A 20,395-nucleotide genomic window follows, 5' to 3' on the forward strand; every position below is an offset into this window, starting at 1 on the left:
TCTTTCTCATGCATTTTCTCCCTTCTAATGTTTCCTAATGCTTATGTTTGCACTTGCAGCATGTACCAGAGAGAGAAAGATCTTTCCCTTGCCAGGTAAAGCCAGTCTATTTGTTAAACTGTGGATATATTTGTTTCATGTCACACACAGACATTGGAATGCTCTGCTTGGTTTGGTTCAATGTTAAGTGTAAGCCACCCATTTATTTACAGATATGGAAATTGGACTGGAATGAGAATCCATACAATGTTTTACTGGATTATTCCTGTTGGCAGCAACATGTACCACAGTCCATTGCTTAGGTCCAGATGGCCTTGTATTTTTTTTCCCTTAATTACTTACTTAAGTAACACTATTAGACTGGAGGCGAGATAACTTTGCTAAGAAATATGCTTTAGTTGAGAGTGCACTTTTTTCCTTTAACATACCAACATCCGTGGTAGAGATATTTTTCTCTTTTTATCAAGTATTGCTCAACATATCTTTCTGAGAGTCAGTGTTGTATTCTAAACCACTGCACTGATTTGCTTAGATCGTTGATAAAGTTGGATCTGCAGGTATCCTATTTAGTTATTTATGCATACATAGACTTTTAAATTTGCCACAGCACGGAATTGGAGGCAAAAATAAATTTTCAGTCTAAATCCCAAACCTTTAATTGATTTTACACTTGAAAATACTGTTTTAACTGTTACCCAAAGTGCAATCATAATTCATTCTGCTTTTAATAAGGCAAACATTGTTCAATGTAGGTTAAGGAAAGATTTACATTTGTTTTTTTTGTGCCTCGAAAAGATAATTATCTGAGAGCAGTCTTGCTCTTAGTTATAGAAGTTTTTTGCCATATCATAGTCTCTAACTTATGCATTTGTTAGATTTTGTTTTATTTATATCTATTCCATTCAAACTTCAGATACATCAAGTTAAAGTCACCTGGCTATTAATTCACCACTATGCAGCTAAAACAATACCTGCCTCATGAGTAGGCAGTTGAACCAGATACTAACATAAAATTACAAATCCAATCTTTCCATTCATCTTTGTTTTATTTCTAAAAAGGGTATGATTTATGAAGTTTAATTAATGTTTCTAAGTTAGACTTTCTTGTTCTTGGTTGAAGCTTAACCCAAACCTTTCTCTGAGTTGTGAGGAGTTTCACGACTCAGTGTTCTGATTGATGACTCCAACAAAACATAGGTGCATTTTTTCACAGTTTGCAGTGTTATAATGTGAGAATGAATTTCTTTTAAAAGTAACTTTTCCTCTAGTTAGCAGAAAACCTGATTAATATTCCCTTTCTCAACCAGAGTTTGGAGTTCAATTCTAGTGCCATGCCTCAGGAGTTTGTACATTCCCCCATGACTGTGTGGGTTTCCTCTGGGTGCTCCGGTTTCCTCCTCCTGTCAAGAGATGTACCTGTAGTAGGTTAATTGGTCATTGTAAATTGTTCTGTAATTAGGCTAGTGTTAAGTATATGGGTTGCTGGACGGTGCAGCTAGCAGGGCTGGGAGGGCCTGTGAATAAAAAATAAGTAAGAGAACAAAAATCTTAACGGAATATTCAAAGGAACTTATATTCATTAAAGTAGCCACAAGAATTAATCAAGTTCAGTTTATTGCCATTCAACCGTACACATGTATACTGCCAGTCGAAACAATGTTTCTCCAGACCAAGGTGCAGTACATATAACTCACACACATAACACATAAAGTAATATTACCACCAGTAAATTAACAAATAATAAGATGCATTTATGACACAAGTTTAAAAAGTAGACAGTATAACTCTATTGACCTTTCATGCATGATGAGACCTGTGTGGTGGCAGGAAGTTCAATAGTCTTACCACCTGAGGAAAGAAGCTGTTTCCCATAGTTCTTGTCTTAATGCGATGATACCTCTTGCCTGAGAGTAGACATTTTTAGAAATTGTTGGACAGGTGGAAGGGATTATTGATAATGCTAAGGGCCGTGTGTACGTCGTGCTTCTGAAAAATATCTCTGATGGATGGAAGAGAGACCCCAGTGATCATCTCTGCAGTCCTCGCAATCCTTTGTAGACTTGCGGTCAGATGCCGTGCAGTTCCCATACCAGATGATGATGCATCTGGTAAGACATCCTCAATAATGCTCATATAAAAATTGGTTGGAATGGGGAAGGGGGCCTCACTCTCCTCCATCTGCTCAGGAAGTGGAGACACTACTGTGCTTTCTTAACCAAAAAGGTGGTGTTGAGGAACCAAGTGAGATCGCCTATTATGTGCACTCTCAGAAACTTGGTGCTCCTAACTCGGTCCATGGGGGAGCTGTGTAAGTGCAGTGAGGTGTGGTCAGCCTGAAACTAACTAAAGTCCACGATCATCTCTTTGGTCTTGTCCATATTAAGACTCAAGTTGTACTTGCACATTCTACTAACCGCTACTAACCTGTGAAAAAAAATCTCCTCTCTGAATGCAGCTCATCGTTGTTGATGAGACCAACCACTGTTGTGTCATCAGCGAACGTGATGATTCAGTTTGAACTGGGTCCAGCAGTGCAGTCATGTGTCAGCAGCGGGCTGAGCACACAGCCCTGGTGAGCCTCAGTGCTCAGCTGATGTTTCTGCCAACACGGACTGACTGATTTTCTGTCAGGAAGTCCAGGATCCAGTTACAGAGAGGTGTTGAGACCAGTGAAGACAGTTTGCCCACCAGTTTCTGAGGGATGATCGTATTAAATGCCAAGCTGAAATCAATAAACAGCATCTTAGCAAATGGGGCACTATTTTCCACAGGATGGAGTGGAGTGCAGAGGCTATGGCATCATCAGTGGATTGATTTGAGAGATAAGCTAATGGGAAAGTCTACAATGTAACAGGAAGATGGGAATTAATGTGATCCATACCAGCCACTCAGAACACCTCATTATTGTTGAGGTCAGTGCCACTGGATGGTAGTTGTTGAGGCAGATGACTGTCGCCTTCTTGGGCCTGGGGTTGACAGTGGCTTCCCTGAAGCCTGTGGGGGACAAGGGACTGTTCCAGAGAGATGTTGAAGAGGTTCTGTTAGAACCTCTGTTCCTGGGCTGCATAGTCCCTCAGCACCCGGCCAGGTATGTGGCTAGGGTCTTCCTCGCATCGGCTGCGGCCAAACAGTGCATGTTCCTCAGGGGAAAAGGGGTCTTCTTGCCAACACATTATTCTGCGCATCAAATCAAGCATAAAAGGCATTCAGCCTATCAGGAAATGAACCGTCAACCTTCATTGACGCACAGGGTGGACATGTAGTTTGTTATCCACAGGCACTTCAAGTCTCTGTTGTCACAGAAATGACTATATATTTTGTGTGAATAATCACATTTTGTCTTCTTGATGGTGCAGGAAAACGCAGTTCTTGCTGACCTGAGAGCTATTTTTATCTCCCAATCTGAAGGTACCATCCCAATCTCTCAGCTGTTCCTGGACCTCTGCTGTCAGCCATGCTGTATGATTTGCCCTCATATTGAAGTGCTTAATAATGGTGACATCCGCAATTCACTTCTGTATGGGCAGTCACGGATCTTGCATATTCATTGATGTTAATGTGATGTTCATAGGTAGCCGCCTTCCCGGACATGCTCCAGTCTGTGTTTTCAAATGTACCGCAAAGCTGAGGTTGCTCCTTCTGGCCAGGACTCCCTTTGAACTGGTTTAACTGGAACAATATCTGAATTGATCACATTTTATTCCATAAAATAGATGTTTTGGTCCTTCTATGCAAATATGAACTATCACAGGAAAGTCTATTGAGCTCATGTGGTCTATGCCAGACAAAATAGAGCCACTTAGCTTCATACCACATTTTAGAATAAAGTCCAATGGGACTTCGTGTACACATTCAGGTAACAAAAGCCTTGTTTCCACTCCAATTATTCTGCAATTGCTTTGAGATATATGCTCTGTTAAGAAATATGTCTTTCATATTTAATCCATCTAGACTCATAATTCTAAACACTGATCATTCATGAGTAATAAACACATTAAATTAATTTTATACTATTTCTCTGAATAGATTTCAATCTTTTGTCCACTATTCAGGTTTAACCAACTGACCTCTAATTGCTTGGTTTATTTCTTCCTCCCTTTTTTAACATTAGCAAAGCCTGCCTTTTGCCTGCAGCCAGGAAGTATTGAAAAATGATAGTCAGACCCTTTACAATTTCCTCTTTTGCCCTACTTTATAATCTTAAGCATACTTAATCTATGTTTGGCAATTTTTTGTATTTTATAGGAGACTAAAATTCGTAATATTTTCCTTCTTGCTGTAGCACATTCAATATGTCACATTCTTCTCATGTACAACATCAATATAATCCTCTTCTTTCATGAATTCAGCTTCAAAGTATTCCTTAAGAGCTTTACCTACATTCTCTGCTTATGAATGGACTGTATTATATCCTTGGTTATCCATTTTCTCTGAGTACTTAAAACATTTTTTATTCTTTTTGTTTTGTTTGTCTTCATACTGTATCTATTCCTGTTTTTGATTTTAATTTTAGCTCTGTATTTCTTTACTTATCTAGGCTTTCTGCAGTTTTCAGGTGTTTTTTTAAACAGTGTATATTATATTCAGAGGGAGCAAGATTGATCCCTTTAATATCCCAGTGTCTGTCGTAGCGTATCTTATTGTCTTCTTATTCTTTTTGCAATTGATTGTTCAAAGGAATCTAGATTTGATTATCTCACCCTTTCTTGTTGTGAAACCTAGTTAACCTGAACCCCTTGTATCTCTTCCTTGAATGCTTCTGATTGCTTTGCTGTTATTGTCAAGTATAAATGTAACAACATTTTATGGTCCTCTTTTTGATCTATCAACTCAAATCACTTGGCAGTCCAATGGGGTGGTTGATTTGATACAGAATTCATGTACCTTAGTTCAGTAACATAATATGTGACACAGATTGAAAACATTAAGTGTATTATTAACCACTTTATGGATTTCAATTAATTCCAAGCACACAACATTCTCTTAATTAGATTTAAGCCAACTTATAGATATAGTGAAATTTTTCTGTGTCTTGTAATAGGAATTAGTGCAAGTAACTAAAATATGAAAGGACATGACGTAATTATTTTTTAAAATTGTGTACATTATTTTCAGAGGGAATAAGACTGATCCTTTTTATATCATCCTAACATACACAGCATTGTAAAAAAAAACAAGAATTTTATAAAACAGAGCAGATATGAATAATGGTTTCAAAAATGTTGATTTTAGCTTCATATTGCTGAAGGGGAAAAAGTGCGGACTAAAAAAAGCATTGAATGTAGCCATAAACATTAGTTTATGTGTATCTTAAATTCATTTTATTGCATTTTCTTTTTGTTATTCTGATTAGTATCTTGAAATCTCATGTTAGATTTAGCTTGCTTTCCTGCTGTAAAAGCTAAATCAACTGTTTGCACCATTGACAGATGGAAAAGAAATACAAAAATATTACAATGGGGCTAAGTGTCATGTGGTCCAAGAAGCTGCAAAGAGGAATATTCACTGTCTAATCTGTGTTCAGTGATGGGGGTGGGGATGGAGGGAAGGTGGTTGTTGAAAGTAATAAGTGTATTTATTTTCCAATGTTCTATTTTGGATATTGCTGCAGTGCATGAATGTCCTGAAAGTGCACAGTTAAATTCCCACTGGAATCCAAGGTAATTTTTATTTTTAATATTTTGGCTTGTTTCCAGTATTTTGCCTTTTGAGCCAGAATAATGTAGACTACATTAGCTCCCTAATGAATCTGCCAAAAAGAGACCTAAGAAATCTATAGAAAGTAAAAACAAATCCTAAAATTTGTATGTCCAGACCATCCTAATAACTTACCTTTGGCAAAAGTATTTAATAAGTTGTGACATGAGTGGAAACCAATGCTCAGCATGTAAATGTGGTACATTGGAAACCAGACAAAATCCTCTTCCCATTTCTGACTTTTCATATTTTTATCTAAGTACATCAGGCAGTTTAAGGGAAGCTATTTCCGGAGAGCCAGATTGCTAAATGATACTAATAAGAGTTTTAAGATTTTAGCTCTGCACAATGTTTATTGGACAGTGAAGACAAAATAAGAGAGCATTTATATTTTTATATTGGGCTAAGCTTGACTGGGTTTGGGCACATCTAACAGTAAATACTGTTGGCTTAATTTCGTGAATGACTCTATAAAAAAAAATGTTTATCACAAAGGCCTGCAATAATCATGCAACCTTAGCTAGGGATAATTATCTCAATTATGTTTTTATAGTCAAATCTATATAATACACCAAAAAATCGGCATGCCTTCTGGTACCTCATGTAATCCTCTATAGCTGCTTTTGAAGAATCCTCAAAGTAGATGGTCATTTGGGCTGCAGCATTTCCATCCACTTTACTGGAGCTTTGATAGTCCCATGCCATTCTCTGTGGACTTGGCACTGCTGGCCCTATGTCTACCATCTTCTCATATTCACTGCTGTTATGTGTCAGTGGCTGCTCTGCAAAGAGGGAATGGGGCTGGGAATGAATAATAGATGCAGAATATTTGTTGATAGTGACTGAGGGAGAAGTATGATATTATGCAAAGATGCACTTGATTTTGGAGGTGGGCAGACAATTGAAAAATTGACGAAGTACATAGATAGAGAACTTGGTTTACCTACAAAGCGTATTTGTGAATTTTAATCTCCTGGAGCAGAGTCAAGGAGACAGATTGAGGAATTGGGAGTAATAAATACATCAGGAAGTTTGTGAATGTGTCACTAAGCTCTTCTAGTCTGGTGAGGTCATGAAAGTATTTGTGAGACTGAAATTTCAGATAGTGATCTGCCATGCTTCTTGATGTCCCCAGTGAGCTACGGCAATCAGAATAGAATATGAAGCCTTTCAAGGTTCACGATGGCTCTTCAACAAGACATGAATTAAGAAATCACCGAATCTTGGGACCGATTTGACATTTATTCTTGTCTGTTCTGCAACTACCCCAGAAATAATCATCAATCATGTTTGCAACCTACATTTAAGTAATGGGACTTCAGTTGGGTCAGATATGACTTAATTTCTTCAGCTCAGCCTAAACACAAAGGTAATGTTGATATAAGGGCTACAATAATCGAGCTATTTCATTCAACTTCACTGGCCCCCATCACAGAACCATTCCCACATCCTGTGAGCTCACTTCCCAGGACTGTTCATCTCACATTCTCGATAATTATTGCTTATTTATTTATTTATTATTATTTCTGTTCTCTTTCTTTCTTTTTGAATTTGCACAGCTTGTTGTCTTTTGCACACTGGTTGCTTGTCCATCCTGTTGGATGCAGTTTTTCATTGATTCTAGCAACACATACAAAATGCTGGTGGAACGCAGCAGGAGTCCTTACGAAGGGTCTCTGCTTGAAACATTGACTGTACTTCTTCCTATAGATGCTGCCTGGCCTGCTGCGTTCCACTGGCATTTTGTGTGTGTTGCTTCAATTTCCAGCATCTGCAGATTTTCTGGTGTTTGCGTCATTGATTCTATTGTGTTTCTGGTATTTACTCTGAATGCCCACAAGAAAATGAATCTCAGGGTTGTATATGATGACATATATGTACTTTGATAATAATTTTACTTCAAACTTTGAAAACATGCGAGAAAGTATTTCACATCCACCACGTAAAGATCCTTCACAGTCAGCTTCCAATAAGCAAGGAAGTTTGTCCATTCCACAGAGGCACAGTAAATCTGAACTATATATTTGTACATATCTATCAGATAAAGTATACTTCCAAGAAGAAAAAAATCCAACATGTAGATATGCAAGTGAATCGATAATTTGACTCTGCCAGTTTTTCACTCATGAAGTTCAAATTGCTACCTGTACCCTACTGTCTCTTATTTAATACTGCATTTACTTCCATTTTGAAAATGCACTGCTGTAACCTTCAGGCATTCCCTTTATGTGGTAAATCTGTATCTCCATCAGTCCTCCCAGTACTAGCTCTCCAGCATCTTTCTGCCTTGGTGAGGGACTAAAACCAAGAGTCTCTCATCATTGCTCTCAACAGGAGAATACTAGAAAGCTCTTTAATTATTTGAACAAATTATTAAAATTTAATTTGTAGGGTTCACTCAATGTTACTCTTTTGGTTTGTTTAACTATTTGTTATTCAGTATACATTGCTGTGTGGAGAATCCATACGTCTAATGCAGTACATCTGTGAGGTTATCTATAACAGAAAGAAGCTTGAAAATTCAGATTTAAAAAAAATGAGGTAATGGTTATGCTATAGTGCCTCCAAATTCATCATGGAATAAAGTTTCTCTGATATTACAACGGCTTTTCAAACAAATAAAGTGAAACAATAGTACCAACAAAATTGAAGTATGTCTAAATGAAACAGATGTGTCCAAGAACTTCTGCAATCAAAACTACCAGATGAACTCACAATCAAAAGCTGAGGAAAAACCATAAGATATAGGAGCAGAAGTAGGCCATTTGGCCCATCAAGTCGGCTCCGGTATTCAGTCATGGGTTGATCCAATTCTTCCAGTCATCCCCACTCCTCTACTTTCTCCCCATTCCCTTTGATGCCCTGGCTAATCAAGAACCTGTCTATCTCTGTCTTAAACGCACCCAATGACTTGGCCTCCACAGCCACTTGTGGCAACAAATCCCACAGATTTACCACCCTCTGACTAAATTAATTTCTCTGCATCTCAGTTCTAAATGGACGTACTTCAATCCTGAAGTCATGCCCTCTTGTCCTAGACTCCTGTACCATGGGGAATAACTTTGCTATATCTAATCTTTTAATATTTGGAACGTTTCTATGAGATCCCCCCTCATTCTCCTGAACTCCAGGGAATACAGCCCAAGAGCCACCAGACGTTCCTCATACAGTAACCCTTTCATTCCTGGAATCATTCTCGTGAATCTTCTCTGAACCCTCTCCAATGTCAGTATATCCTTTCTAAAATAAGGAGCCCAAAACTGCACACAATACTCCAAGTGTGGTCTCACGAGTGACTTATAAAGCCTCAGCATCACATCCCTGCTCTTATATTCTATACCTCTAGAAATGAATGCCAACATTCCTCACCACTGACTCAACTTGGAGATTAATCTTTAGGATATCCTGCACAAGAACTTCCAAGTCCCTTTGCCTGTCTATTTTAAATTTTCTCCCCATCTGCCCATTTATTTCTTCCACCAAAGTGCATGACTATACACCTTCCAACATTGTATGTCGTTTACCATGTCTTTGCCCATTCCCCTAAACTGTCTAAGTCTCTCTTCAGGCTGTCTGTTTCCTCAACACTACCCGCTCCTCCACCTATCTTTGTATCATCGGCAAATTTAGCCACAAATCCATTAATCCCACAGTCCAAATCATTGACATACATCGTAAAAAGCAGCAGTCCCAACACCAACTCCTGTGGAACTCCACTGATAACCAGCAGCCAGCCAGAGTTAGGTGCAAAGTTGAAGGACAGGACCTCCAGGGTTGCAATCTCAGGATCGCTACCCGTGCCACGTGCTAGTGAGACTAGAAATACTTAATACTTTATACTTTATTGTCGCCAAACAATTGGTACTAGAACGTACGATAATCACAGCGATATTTGATTCTGCGCTTCCCACGCCCTGGATTACAAATATTAAATATTAAAAATATTAAAAAGTAGTTAAAATTAGTAAATATTAAAAATTTAAATTATAAATCATAAATAGAAAATAGAAAAATGAGAAGTAAGGTAGTGCAAAAAAACCGAGAAGCAAGTCCGGATATTTGGAGGATACGGCCCAGATCTGGGTCAGGATCCGTTCAGCAGTCTTACCACAGTTGGAAAGAAGCTGTTCCCAAATCTGGCCGTACGAGTCTTCAAGCTCCTGAGCCTTCTCCCGAAGGGAAGAGGGATGAAAAGTGTGTTGGCTGGGTGGGTCGTGTCCTTAATTATCCTGGCAGCACTACTCCAACAGAGTGTGGTGTAAAGTGAGTCCACGGATGGAAGATTGGTTTGTGTGATGTGCTGCACCGTGTTCACGATCTTCTGCAGCTTCTTTCGGTCTTGGACAGGACAACTTCCATACCAGGTTGTGATGCACCCTAGAAGAATACTTTCTACGGTGCATCTATAAAAAATTAGTGAGGGTTTTAGGGGACAGGCCAAATTTCTTTAGTTTTCTCAGGAAGTAAAGGCGTTGGTGGGCCTTCTTGGCAGTGAACTCTGCATGGTTGGACCAAGTCAGGTCATTTATGATAGGAAGATAATGCAGCTAAATAAGTGGCTAAGGAGATGGTGCAAGAGGGAGGGCTTCATGGTTCTGGACAATTGGGCCTTGTTCCAGGGAAGGTGGGACCTGTTCCAACGGGACGGTTTGCACCTGAACTGGAGGGGGACTAACATCCTTGCGGGTAGATTTGCTAGTGCTGCTCCGGGGGGGGGGGGGGGTTAAACTAGATGTGCAGGGGGAGGGGAACCAGAGTGTTAGAGCAGATAGTGAGGTGGAGGAGGATAAAGGTCATGCGAGGACTGCATGTATAGACAGAAATCACAGGTTTGTACGTGATAGAGATGTTCTCAGGTGCATCTTTTTCAATGTAAGCAGTATTGTAGGTAAGGCAAATGAACTTGGCGTGGATTGGCGCGTGGGATTATGACATTATTGCTATGAGTGAAAGTTGGTTGCACGAGGGGCAGGATTGGCAGCTTAATGTTCCAGGGTTCCGTTGTTTCAGATGTGACAGAGGGGGAGGGATGAAAGGGGGAGGAGTGGCATTACTAGTCAGGAAGAATATCACAGCTGTGTGTAGACAGGACAGCCCAGAGGGCTTGTCTACAGAGGCCATATGGGTGGAGCTAAGGAACGGGAAAGGTGTGACCACACTAATAAGGTTGTATTATAGTCCACCCAATAGTCAGAGGGAATTGGAGGAGCAAATCTGTAGCAAGATAGCAGACCGATGTAAGAAACAGAAAGTTGTAATAGTAGGGGATTTTAACTTTCCACATATTGACTGGGACTTCCACACTGTGAAAGAGCTAGATGGCTTGGAGTTTGTCAAATGTGTTCAGGAAAGTTTTCTAAGTCAATATATAGAGGTACCAATGAGAGAGGATGCAATACTTGATCTCCTATTAGGGAACCAGACAGGTCAGGTGACAGAAGTATGCGTAGGCGAACATTTTGGGTCCAGTGACCATAATGCCATTAGTTTCAAGTTAATTATGGATAAGGATAGGTCTGGTCCTCGAGTTGAGGTTCTAAATTGGAGAAGGGCCAACTTTGTGGAAATGAGGAAGGATCTAGGAAGAGTGGTTTGGGATAAGTTGTTTTCTGGCAAGGGTGTGTTCAGTAAGTGGAAGGCCTTCAAAGGCGAGATTTTGAGAGTGCAGAGTTTGCATTTTCCTGCCAGGATTAAAGGCAATGTTAACAGGCAGGGAACCTTGGTTTTCAAGGGATATTGGCAATCTGGTTAAGAAAAAGAGAGAGGAGTATAGCAGGTACAGGCAACAAAGAACAAATGAGGTACTTGAAGAGTATAGAAAATGTAAGAAAATACTAAAGAAGGAAATCAGGGAGGCAAAAAGAAGACATGAGGTTGCTTTGGCAGATAAAGTGAAGGTAAACCGGAAGGGTTTCTACAAGTATATTAAGAGTAAAAGGATAGTAAGGGACAAAATTGGTCCCCTAGAGAATCAGAGTGGTCATCTATGTGTGGGAGCCTCACGAGATGGGGAAGATCTTAAACAGTTTTTTTTTGCATCAGTATTTACTCAGGAAACTGGCATAGCATATATGGAAGGAAGGGAAACAAGCAGTAGTGTCATGGAACATATAGAGATTAAAGAGGAGGAGGTGCTTGCTGCCTTACAGCGAATAAAGGCAGATAACTCCCCCGGGCCTGACATGATATTTCCTCGGACCTTGAGAGAGACTAGTGTAGAAATTTCAGGGGCCCTGGCAGAAACATTTAAAATGTCCTTAGCCACGGGTGCGGTGCAGGAGGATTGGAGGGTAGCTCATGTTGTTCCATTGTTTAAAAAAGGCTCCAAAAGTAAACCAGGTAATTACTGGCCAGTGAGCCTGACATCAGTAGTAGGTAAATTATTGGAAGGTGTTTTGAGAGATCGGATATACAAGTATTTGGATAGCCAAGGGTTGATTAAGGATAGTCAGCATGGCTTTGTGCATCGTAGATCGTGCTTGACGAATCGTGTAGAGTTTTTCGAGGAGGTTACCAAGAAAGTAGATGAAGGAAAGGCTGTGGATGTTGTCTTCGTGGACTTTAGTATGGCCTTTGACAAGGTCCCACATGGGAGGTTAGTTCAGAAGGTTCAGACACTAGGTATCCATGGAGAGGTTGTAAACTGCATTTGAAATTGGCTATGTGGGAGAAGACAGAGAGTGGTAGTGGATGATTGCTCCTCAGACTGGAGGCTTGTGACTAGAGGTGTGCCTCAGGGATCTGTGCTGGGACCATTGTTGTTTGTTGTCTATATCAAAGATCTAGATGATAATGTGGTAAATTGAATCAGCAAGTTTGCTGATGACACTAAGATTGGAGGTGTTGGGGACAGCGAGGAAGGCTTTCAAAGCTTGCAGAGGGATCTGGACCAACTGGAAAAATGGGCCAGAAGATGGCAGTGGAATTTAATGCAGCCAAGTGTGAGGTGTTGCATTTTGGAAGGACAAACCAAGGTAGGACATACACAGTAAATGGTAGGACACTGAGGAGTGTGGAGGAACAAAGGGATCTGGGAGTTCAGATACATAATTCCCTGAAAGTGGCATCACAGGTAGACGGCCGTAAAGAAGGCTTTTGGCATCCTGGCATTCATAAATCAAAGTATTGTGTATAGGAGTTGGGATGTTATGGTGAGGTTGTATAAGACATTGGTGAGGCCAAATTTGGAGTATTGTTTGCAGTTCTGGTCACCTAACTTATAGGAAGGATATCAGTAAGATTGAAAGAGTGCAGAGAAGATTTACTAGGATGTTGCTGGGTCTTCAGGAGTTGAATTACAGGGAAAGATTGAACAGGTTAGGACTTTATTCCTTGGAGCGTAGAAGAATGAGGGGGGATTTGATAGAGGTTTACAAAATTATGAGGGGTATAGACAGAGTAAATGTGAGTAGGTGCTTTTCACTTAGATTAGGAGAGATAAATATGAGAGGGCATGGCTTTAGAGTGAAAGGGCAAAGGTTTTGGGGGAACATTGGGGGAACTTCACTCAGAGAGTGGTGGGAGTGTGGAACGAGCTGCCATCTGACATGGTAAATGTGGGCTCACTCTTAAGTTTTAAGAATAAATTGGATAGATACATGGATGGGAGAGGTTTGGAGGGTTACGGATTTGTTGCAGGTCAATGGGACTAGCGGAATAAAGTTTTGAAACAGACTAGAAGGGCCGAATGGCCTGTTTTCTGTGCTGTAGTGTTCTATGGTTCTAATAGGATCCCTTTATTCCCACTCTCTGTTTTCTGCCGATCAGCCAATGCTAGTAACTTCCCTGTGATTTAATGGGCTTTCGTCTTGCTAAGCAGCCTCTTGTGCGGCACCTTGTTAAAGACTCCCAGAAAGATGTAGGAATGAGGGTTACTATGTCATAAGCTAAAACATCGACATAAATTTTTATTTTTGCCTGTGCAACATCCCCTTCTTTTAGTTACACAATAGCTGCTGATACTGTGAATTGTCAGTAACTTCCAGCTCCTCCAGGACATCACTATTAGCCCAATCCACAATGACCCAACTTTCATATTTGAGATTAATCTACCATTGCAACCCTTGCTTTGTGGCACTCTTCTTCATTTATGCTGCAGTGAAGTACTGCATTGACTGATATGTTCAATTGCACACATTCCTGTTTAACCCTGTTCATCCCATAAAACAGAAACAGTGCCTCTCTTGAGTATATTTGACATTACAGTGCACATTCAGAAGAGACCAATTCGTTGCTTTATATAGCAGACTGATGTAAACTCAGATGTTGACTTTGGAGTTGTACATAAGTAACAGCCTAAAAACCTGCCTGCTTGCTCAAACTGAGTAGTTAGCATTATGTTTCAAGCTAGGGGAAAACCAGCTAACATGTGAGTATTTTATAAAAGGTTTTGCTTTTGTACTGTGTAACTAAGTGATAAGAATATCATACCACAAACCTGACTTCTCTGTTTAAATCTGAATGATAGTCCTCCTGCTAATATCTTCATCAGCTTTAAGTTACTCAGTAATACTTCCCTCAGAAATTATGTCTTATAATTCTGGACCTTCAGGAGCAGCTGTGTATAAGAGCTACAATTTATATTGTGCATGGTATGGTTCGGTAATGGGTGGCATGGTAGCATAGCAGTTAGAACAATGCTTTACAGCGTCAGTGATCCAAGTTCAAATCCCGCCACTGTCCGTAAGGAGTTCGTATGTTCTCTCCGTGACCGCATGGGGTTCCTCTGTGTACTTTAATTTCCTCCCACATGGCAAAGTCCTACAAGTTAGGGTTAGTAAGTTGTGGGCATGCTGTCATGGCACTGGAAGCATCCCAATCATCTTGGGCTGCTCCTAAGCACATCCTCAGATTGTTGATCGTTGATGCAAAACTACGCATTTCACTATGTTTAAATGTTTTGACAAATAAATTTCATCTCATCTCTTTAATTGTCAGAATATTGCAGCTATTTAAAGCAAAATTGATTGAAACACAGAGAATCATAAGCTGAAGGAAGTCTGTTCAGATTAGTAATGAGGGATTGCAAGAAGCAACCTGCTTTCTTTAGTGGTTATGTAGCTATTTGATTCCACTTCTATGAAGTTTCTGTGATCCACTTACAGAAGATTTACCCTTCATTCAGCCAAAAGAAAAACTGGAAATGCTCAACCGGTCTGTGAAGACAGAAACTGATGAAATTGGGTTCTGATCAAAGTTTACTGGTCTGTCTTTTTGACAGATATTTCGAGTTCCATAACCCTCAAGCATGTTCATATTGCATCACCTACTTGTCTTTAAGTATCTGTAATTTTCAGCTACTATTGCAACCCCTTAAAAACATTTGACTCCTGTTCTATTTCTCACTTCTTTCACCTCATGGTTGACAGTCATGTGTTCAACAATCCAAGTTGAACACTCTGAAAGCACCCCTTAGATCTCTCCAAGTTCAATTTCTTTGAAATCCTTCTTAAAGAACACACAATTTTAATTGCCAATCTTATGTTATACTTGAACTTAGTGCCCAATTTTATGTGGGCTTTTGTGAAAGATATGAGATGTTTCTTTACATAAAGAACTTTATATTAATATATTTTCTGCTCTGTCATCCCACCAAAACTTCTAGGGAATGCATTTATTATTAATAATGTTCTGCTAATTTTAGGTATTACCTTGGTAAAGTGTCCCAGTTCATGGTTGCCTTATTTTTTGCGCTGGATTTACTAAATTAGGAGTTGCCCTAGCAAGTAACTTTGTGGTCTGAAAGTGCGTTGTGTTTTTTTTTTACTGTGATCCAGTATTAGAACATAAGAACATAAGAAATAGAAACAAGAGTAGACCATCTGACCCATCGAGCCTGCTCTGCCATTCAATAAAATCATGGCTTATTTGGCCATGGACTCATCTCCACCTACCTGCCTTTCCCCATAACCCACATATTGAGATCTCTCCAGGTTTATATCACTATTCAAAAGCAATTAAGACTATACGTGTACAAGGATCCTTGTATAATTTCTGTTATGATTTAAGGTGAGCATGGGAAAATTAAATTAATCTGATCAAACTCCATACAGTGCCTTGAAAACGTATTCCGAAGCTAACTTTCCTCAGTTGCAATACCAGCTCACCTAATTTGTCGATGTAGAAAATTGGAGGATCTCCTACTTTCAATTACTTCATAAGAATAAATAACTGCTCTGTAAGGTCCAACAGTATGGTAGATTTTCAACAGCCCAAATCAAAATGAAGACAAATCAGAGAAATGATAATAGAGAAGCAAAAGTCTGAGGAAGCATACAAGACCACCTCAAAGGCACTGAATATACAGTACTTCAGAGCTCAGTGCAGTCCGTCATGAAAAAGTGGAAAAAATATGAAACCACAGCCACACTGTCTAAGCAGGCTGCCATTCTAAACTTAGTTGCTGGGGAAGAATGGCACTTGTAAGAGAGGCTACTGTGATGCCAACAGTTACTGAGAGTGAGCTGCAGAATCCAGTGGGTGTAACTAGAGATGAAGCTCGTGGCTCCACAGTTCTAAGGCATTGCACAAAAAAGGGATTGACAAGGAAGAAGCTCTGGCTAAAAAAAAAACATATCCTTGTCCATCAACACTTTTCAAAGCATCACTTAGAAAATACTGTAAAGGTGTAGAATAAGATCTTGTGGTCGGATGAGAAAAATATAGAACATTTTGGCCTCAACACTAAGTGGCATGTGTGGTGTATACTGCACATCAGCCAAGTAACATCATCCCCACAGTAAAGTATAGTGCGGATAGCATCATGCAATGGGGATGCTTTTCAGCCACAGGATCTGGAGTTCTGGTCAGCATTGAATGGAAGATGAATGTTGCTAAATAGAGAGAGATCCTGGATAAAAACTTGCTAGGCTCTGCCAGAAAGCTTAAACTAGGGAGGAAGTTTGTTTTTCAGCAGGACAGTGGCCCAAAGCAGACTGCCAGAGCAGCCATGGAGTGGCTTGAAATGATGTTAATTGATGTCCTTGAGTGACCCACTCAGAGTCCTGACCTTAACCCACTTGAACATCTTTGGCAAGATTTCAAGGCTGCTGTCCACCGCTGCTCCCCAACTAACCTGGCACAGCTTAAGCAATATTGAAGGAGGAATGGGCAAAGCTGGTAGAGACGTATCCAGAAACACTGCTGGTTGTAATAGCTGCTGGAGGTGGTTCAACTAAGTACTGAGCAAAGGGGGTTGAATACTTTCGAACTGCTGACATTTCATTTGTTGAAATTTTAGTTTTACATGCTTTACAGTTTTCCCTGTATCTGGACTGTACTGTGAAAAAAAATGATTTGCAAGCAAAAATTCTCAGTTAAATTGATCAAAATCCATGGTTGTAATACTCACTTATGTGAACAAAGATTTGAAGGCTGAATACTTTACAATGCACTATATATGATAAGAATTTTTTCCACTTCAGGTGTATTGCTTAATGCTATTGCATTGTTATTGCTGAGTGCTCTCAAAGCTGGCAAAAAAAAAATAATTCTTAAAATCATTCATTTTAATCAATGTATTGCTGGTGTTAACTTTATTTTAATTTTATTTGTGCAGACTCCGTGTTGATCATCAATCAGTATTAATGATTTTTTTTATGTGACTCTTATTAGGTTTATGGCATCTATATGAAATATTCCCAATTCTGTTATTACTTAAACTATTATATTTCTTAAAATTGCATTGGACTTCTAAAATATTTTGATTGAAAAGATACGTTTTTACAGCTTTTGTGCTTAATTTGTGCTTGTTATGGATTAATGAGAAATCATATGACTTCTTTATGGAGCACTACACCATTATTTTCGATGCAGTACTTTTGTGGAATGGCGATGTGTCAGACAGGGAGGTACCTCTTGCTATCTCACAACAGTCAGAGATCAGAGAATTGCAGCACTATCTAGATGAGGGACCTGATGGATTATTTCAAAATGTTTTGTTCCCTCTGGAAGTGGAGTGAATCTTTTGCACTTTTTAAATTTTGCTTTCAATTTTTATTTCCATCTTCTCATTAATACATTATGCACTGGGTGGTGGCATTTTATTGCCATTCTTTGTCTGTAATCAAGGATGTAGAAAGCACCTGTCTTGTTTGATGGTCTGGTTATCGGTCAGTTTCAGTTCCACCCAACATGTACACAGATCCACTTCAACAAGTGCATCACAGAATGATTTAAATAACAACATAGAGCAAGATTATTCATACCATTTATTTTTGTGACGCTGCTACACTTCTAGCTGGCATTCGTTTGAGTTTTACTTCCTTTCTTAATTCTGTGGCCTTTTATACTGTCATTTAAAAAAACTTGTTTTCTTTTATCATAAGGCCTGCTTTAGTACTCCTATACTTGGATCCAATAACTTGGACAAAAAGAAAAAGCTCTTTCAGTTTCCCTGTCATTTTTCAGATAATTTTTTTTAGATTTTGACCCCCATTTACCAATTTGTCAATCAGCAGAAACAATATATCCTTTTAACTTCTCAAAACTTTTCATAATTTGAAAATAATTTGTTTGCCTTGCCCCTCATAATGTCCTTGCTTCAAGAAAAGATATTTATTTTTGTCTGTTATTTTTAGGGGGAAATTGCAGTCAGTAAAATGGGTTGCAGTGTTAAGAGGGGACAAAATCAAAAAGGATTTCAAATGCAGGACTGAAGGTGTTATATTTGAGGGGATCATTTAAGGGGATCAGCCCCTCCCTCAGTTGTTCAGCTGATCGGAGAGCTGGCGGGCAACTTAGTGGAGGCCCAGTGGGGGAGCAGCTTGGGGTCTCTGGAGGAGCACGTTCCCAGCAATATACCAAGGAACTTCCGAAAGGAAAAGTCTCTATTCCTGAAGGCTTAGCGGGACCACGCCCCCGTGTGTCGTTACGGATAGATGGAAGCTATGCTAAAGCCATCTCGACACCGGGACGCAGGTCAAGTTGTTGTACAGTTCGTTTTACAACTGGTTTCTGAAGCACTTACCCTTGACAACATTAAGGGTACTGGAGATTTGGGGTACCAGTGCCAGTGATTATCCAGAAGGTGATTACTGGTCAGTGAAACTGGAGTTCATGGGGGCATTGTCTGTGCACCCAGTGTTTCGAACTACTTGTGAGGACATATGTAGCAGCCAGGGCCGGATTTAGTGGGGCTAGGGCCCCTGGGCTGGAGGTCTTGATGGGCCCCTGCTGACGCCGTAAAATGCTGCTGTACCAAGCAAAACAAGGCAAGAACAAGAGCAAAGGTCGTACTGGTCTAAATATCAAAGCTGTGAACCAAGATGTTGGCTTAATACAATATGTAGGCTATAAGCTTACAAGCCTTAAGAGGGAGGACAGAAAGTAATGCAGATTCTTAGTTTGAAGGACATCATCTATAGCACTCAAAAATTGAACTAGGCTTAGTTGGCTTAGTAAAGTTATGAGGGAGATGAAGTATGATGTACCCAATCTTAAATCAGCAGATTGGCTGCTGGTGGCTAGTGGTGTTCCACAGGGTCTGTATTGGAACTGCTTGTTATGTTGTATGTCAATGATTTGGATGATTAAAGAGATGGCTTTGCGGATGATAAGAAGATAGGTGGAGGAGCAGGTAGTGTTAAGGAATCAAAGAGACTGCAGAAGGACTAAGACAGAGTAGGTGAATGGGCAAAGAGGTGGCAGATGGAGTATAGTGTCAAGAAGTGTATGGTCACGCACTTTGGTTCCCAAAAGATTACCTTGCAGTTTGAATCTGAAATGAAGAAAGCAAATGCATACATTTCAAGGTGACTAGAGTATAAAAGCAAGGATGTAATGCTGCAGCTTTATATAGCACTGGTGAGGCCTCACTTGGAGTATTGTGAGCAGTTTTCGGCCACTTATTTAAGAAAGAAAATGTTGACATTTGAGAGGGTTCAAGGAGGTTCATACAACTGATTCTGGTAATGAGAGGATTATCATATGAGCAGTGATTGAAGGCTCTGTGTCTGTACCACTGGAACTCAGAAGAATTAAGTGTCCGCTATTTTTGTCCTCCATTACTACCTTTTGTAGCATCATTTTCCAGCTGACCAATATCCTCTCCAATATATTTACACTTTAAACATATCTCGGAAAAAAAACTTCTAGTATCCTGTTTGATATTATTTGCTGTTTACCTTCATATATCTTCTTTTCTCTGCTTATTGTTTTTTGAATTACCTTATTTTGATTTTTAAAAGCTTTCCAATCTTCTAACTTCTTACTGATTTTTTCTATATTATATGCCCTCTCTTTTGCTTTTATGTTGGCTCTGATTTCCCTTGGCAGCCACAGTTGTGTCATCCTGCCTTTAGAATGCTACTTCATCTTCGCAATATATCTATGCTGCACTTTCAGAATTGCTCTCAGAAATTCCAGCCGTCATTCTTGTTGGTGTCACCTTCCAATCAAATTTGGCCAGCTCTTCACCGGTGTCTCTTTAATTCCCTTTATTCCACTGTAAGACTGATATATCTGACTTTATCTTTTCCTTCTCAAACTGCAGGGTGATTTCTAGCATATTATGATCACTGACTCCTCAGGGTTCCTTTGCCTCAAGCTCCCTAACCATACAACATCCAATCCTGAATTTCCTTTTCCTTCGTGGGCACAAACCTGATTTTCCCAATCTGCCTACGTATTGAGGTTCCCCATGACTTATATAACATTGCGCTTATTATATGCCTTTTCTGTTTCTTGTTGAAATTTAAAT

At 39.6% G+C, this 20,395-nt stretch overlaps 1 protein-coding gene across 12 annotated transcripts in view; it reads left to right on the forward strand.

Moving 5' to 3' along the window:
• The window catches only part of gpatch2 (G patch domain containing 2), a 293,150-nt gene that overhangs the window by 82,012 nt on the left and 190,743 nt on the right, over positions 1 to 20,395 (forward strand). For 9 of the 12 annotated variants that reach the window (XM_072265088.1, XM_072265093.1, XM_072265087.1 and 6 more), the window contains exon 6: positions 60 to 95. The exons of the other annotated variants lie outside the window; for them this stretch is intronic. In XM_072265088.1, the coding sequence (XP_072121189.1) occupies positions 60 to 95 (36 nt within the window). The remainder of the gene's footprint in view (positions 1 to 59; positions 96 to 20,395) is intronic. 12 annotated transcript variants of the gene reach the window in all.

Source organism: Mobula birostris, chromosome 8 (genome assembly GCF_030028105.1).
Source record: "Mobula birostris isolate sMobBir1 chromosome 8, sMobBir1.hap1, whole genome shotgun sequence".
Classification (NCBI taxonomy): Eukaryota; Metazoa; Chordata; class Chondrichthyes; order Myliobatiformes; family Myliobatidae; genus Mobula; species Mobula birostris.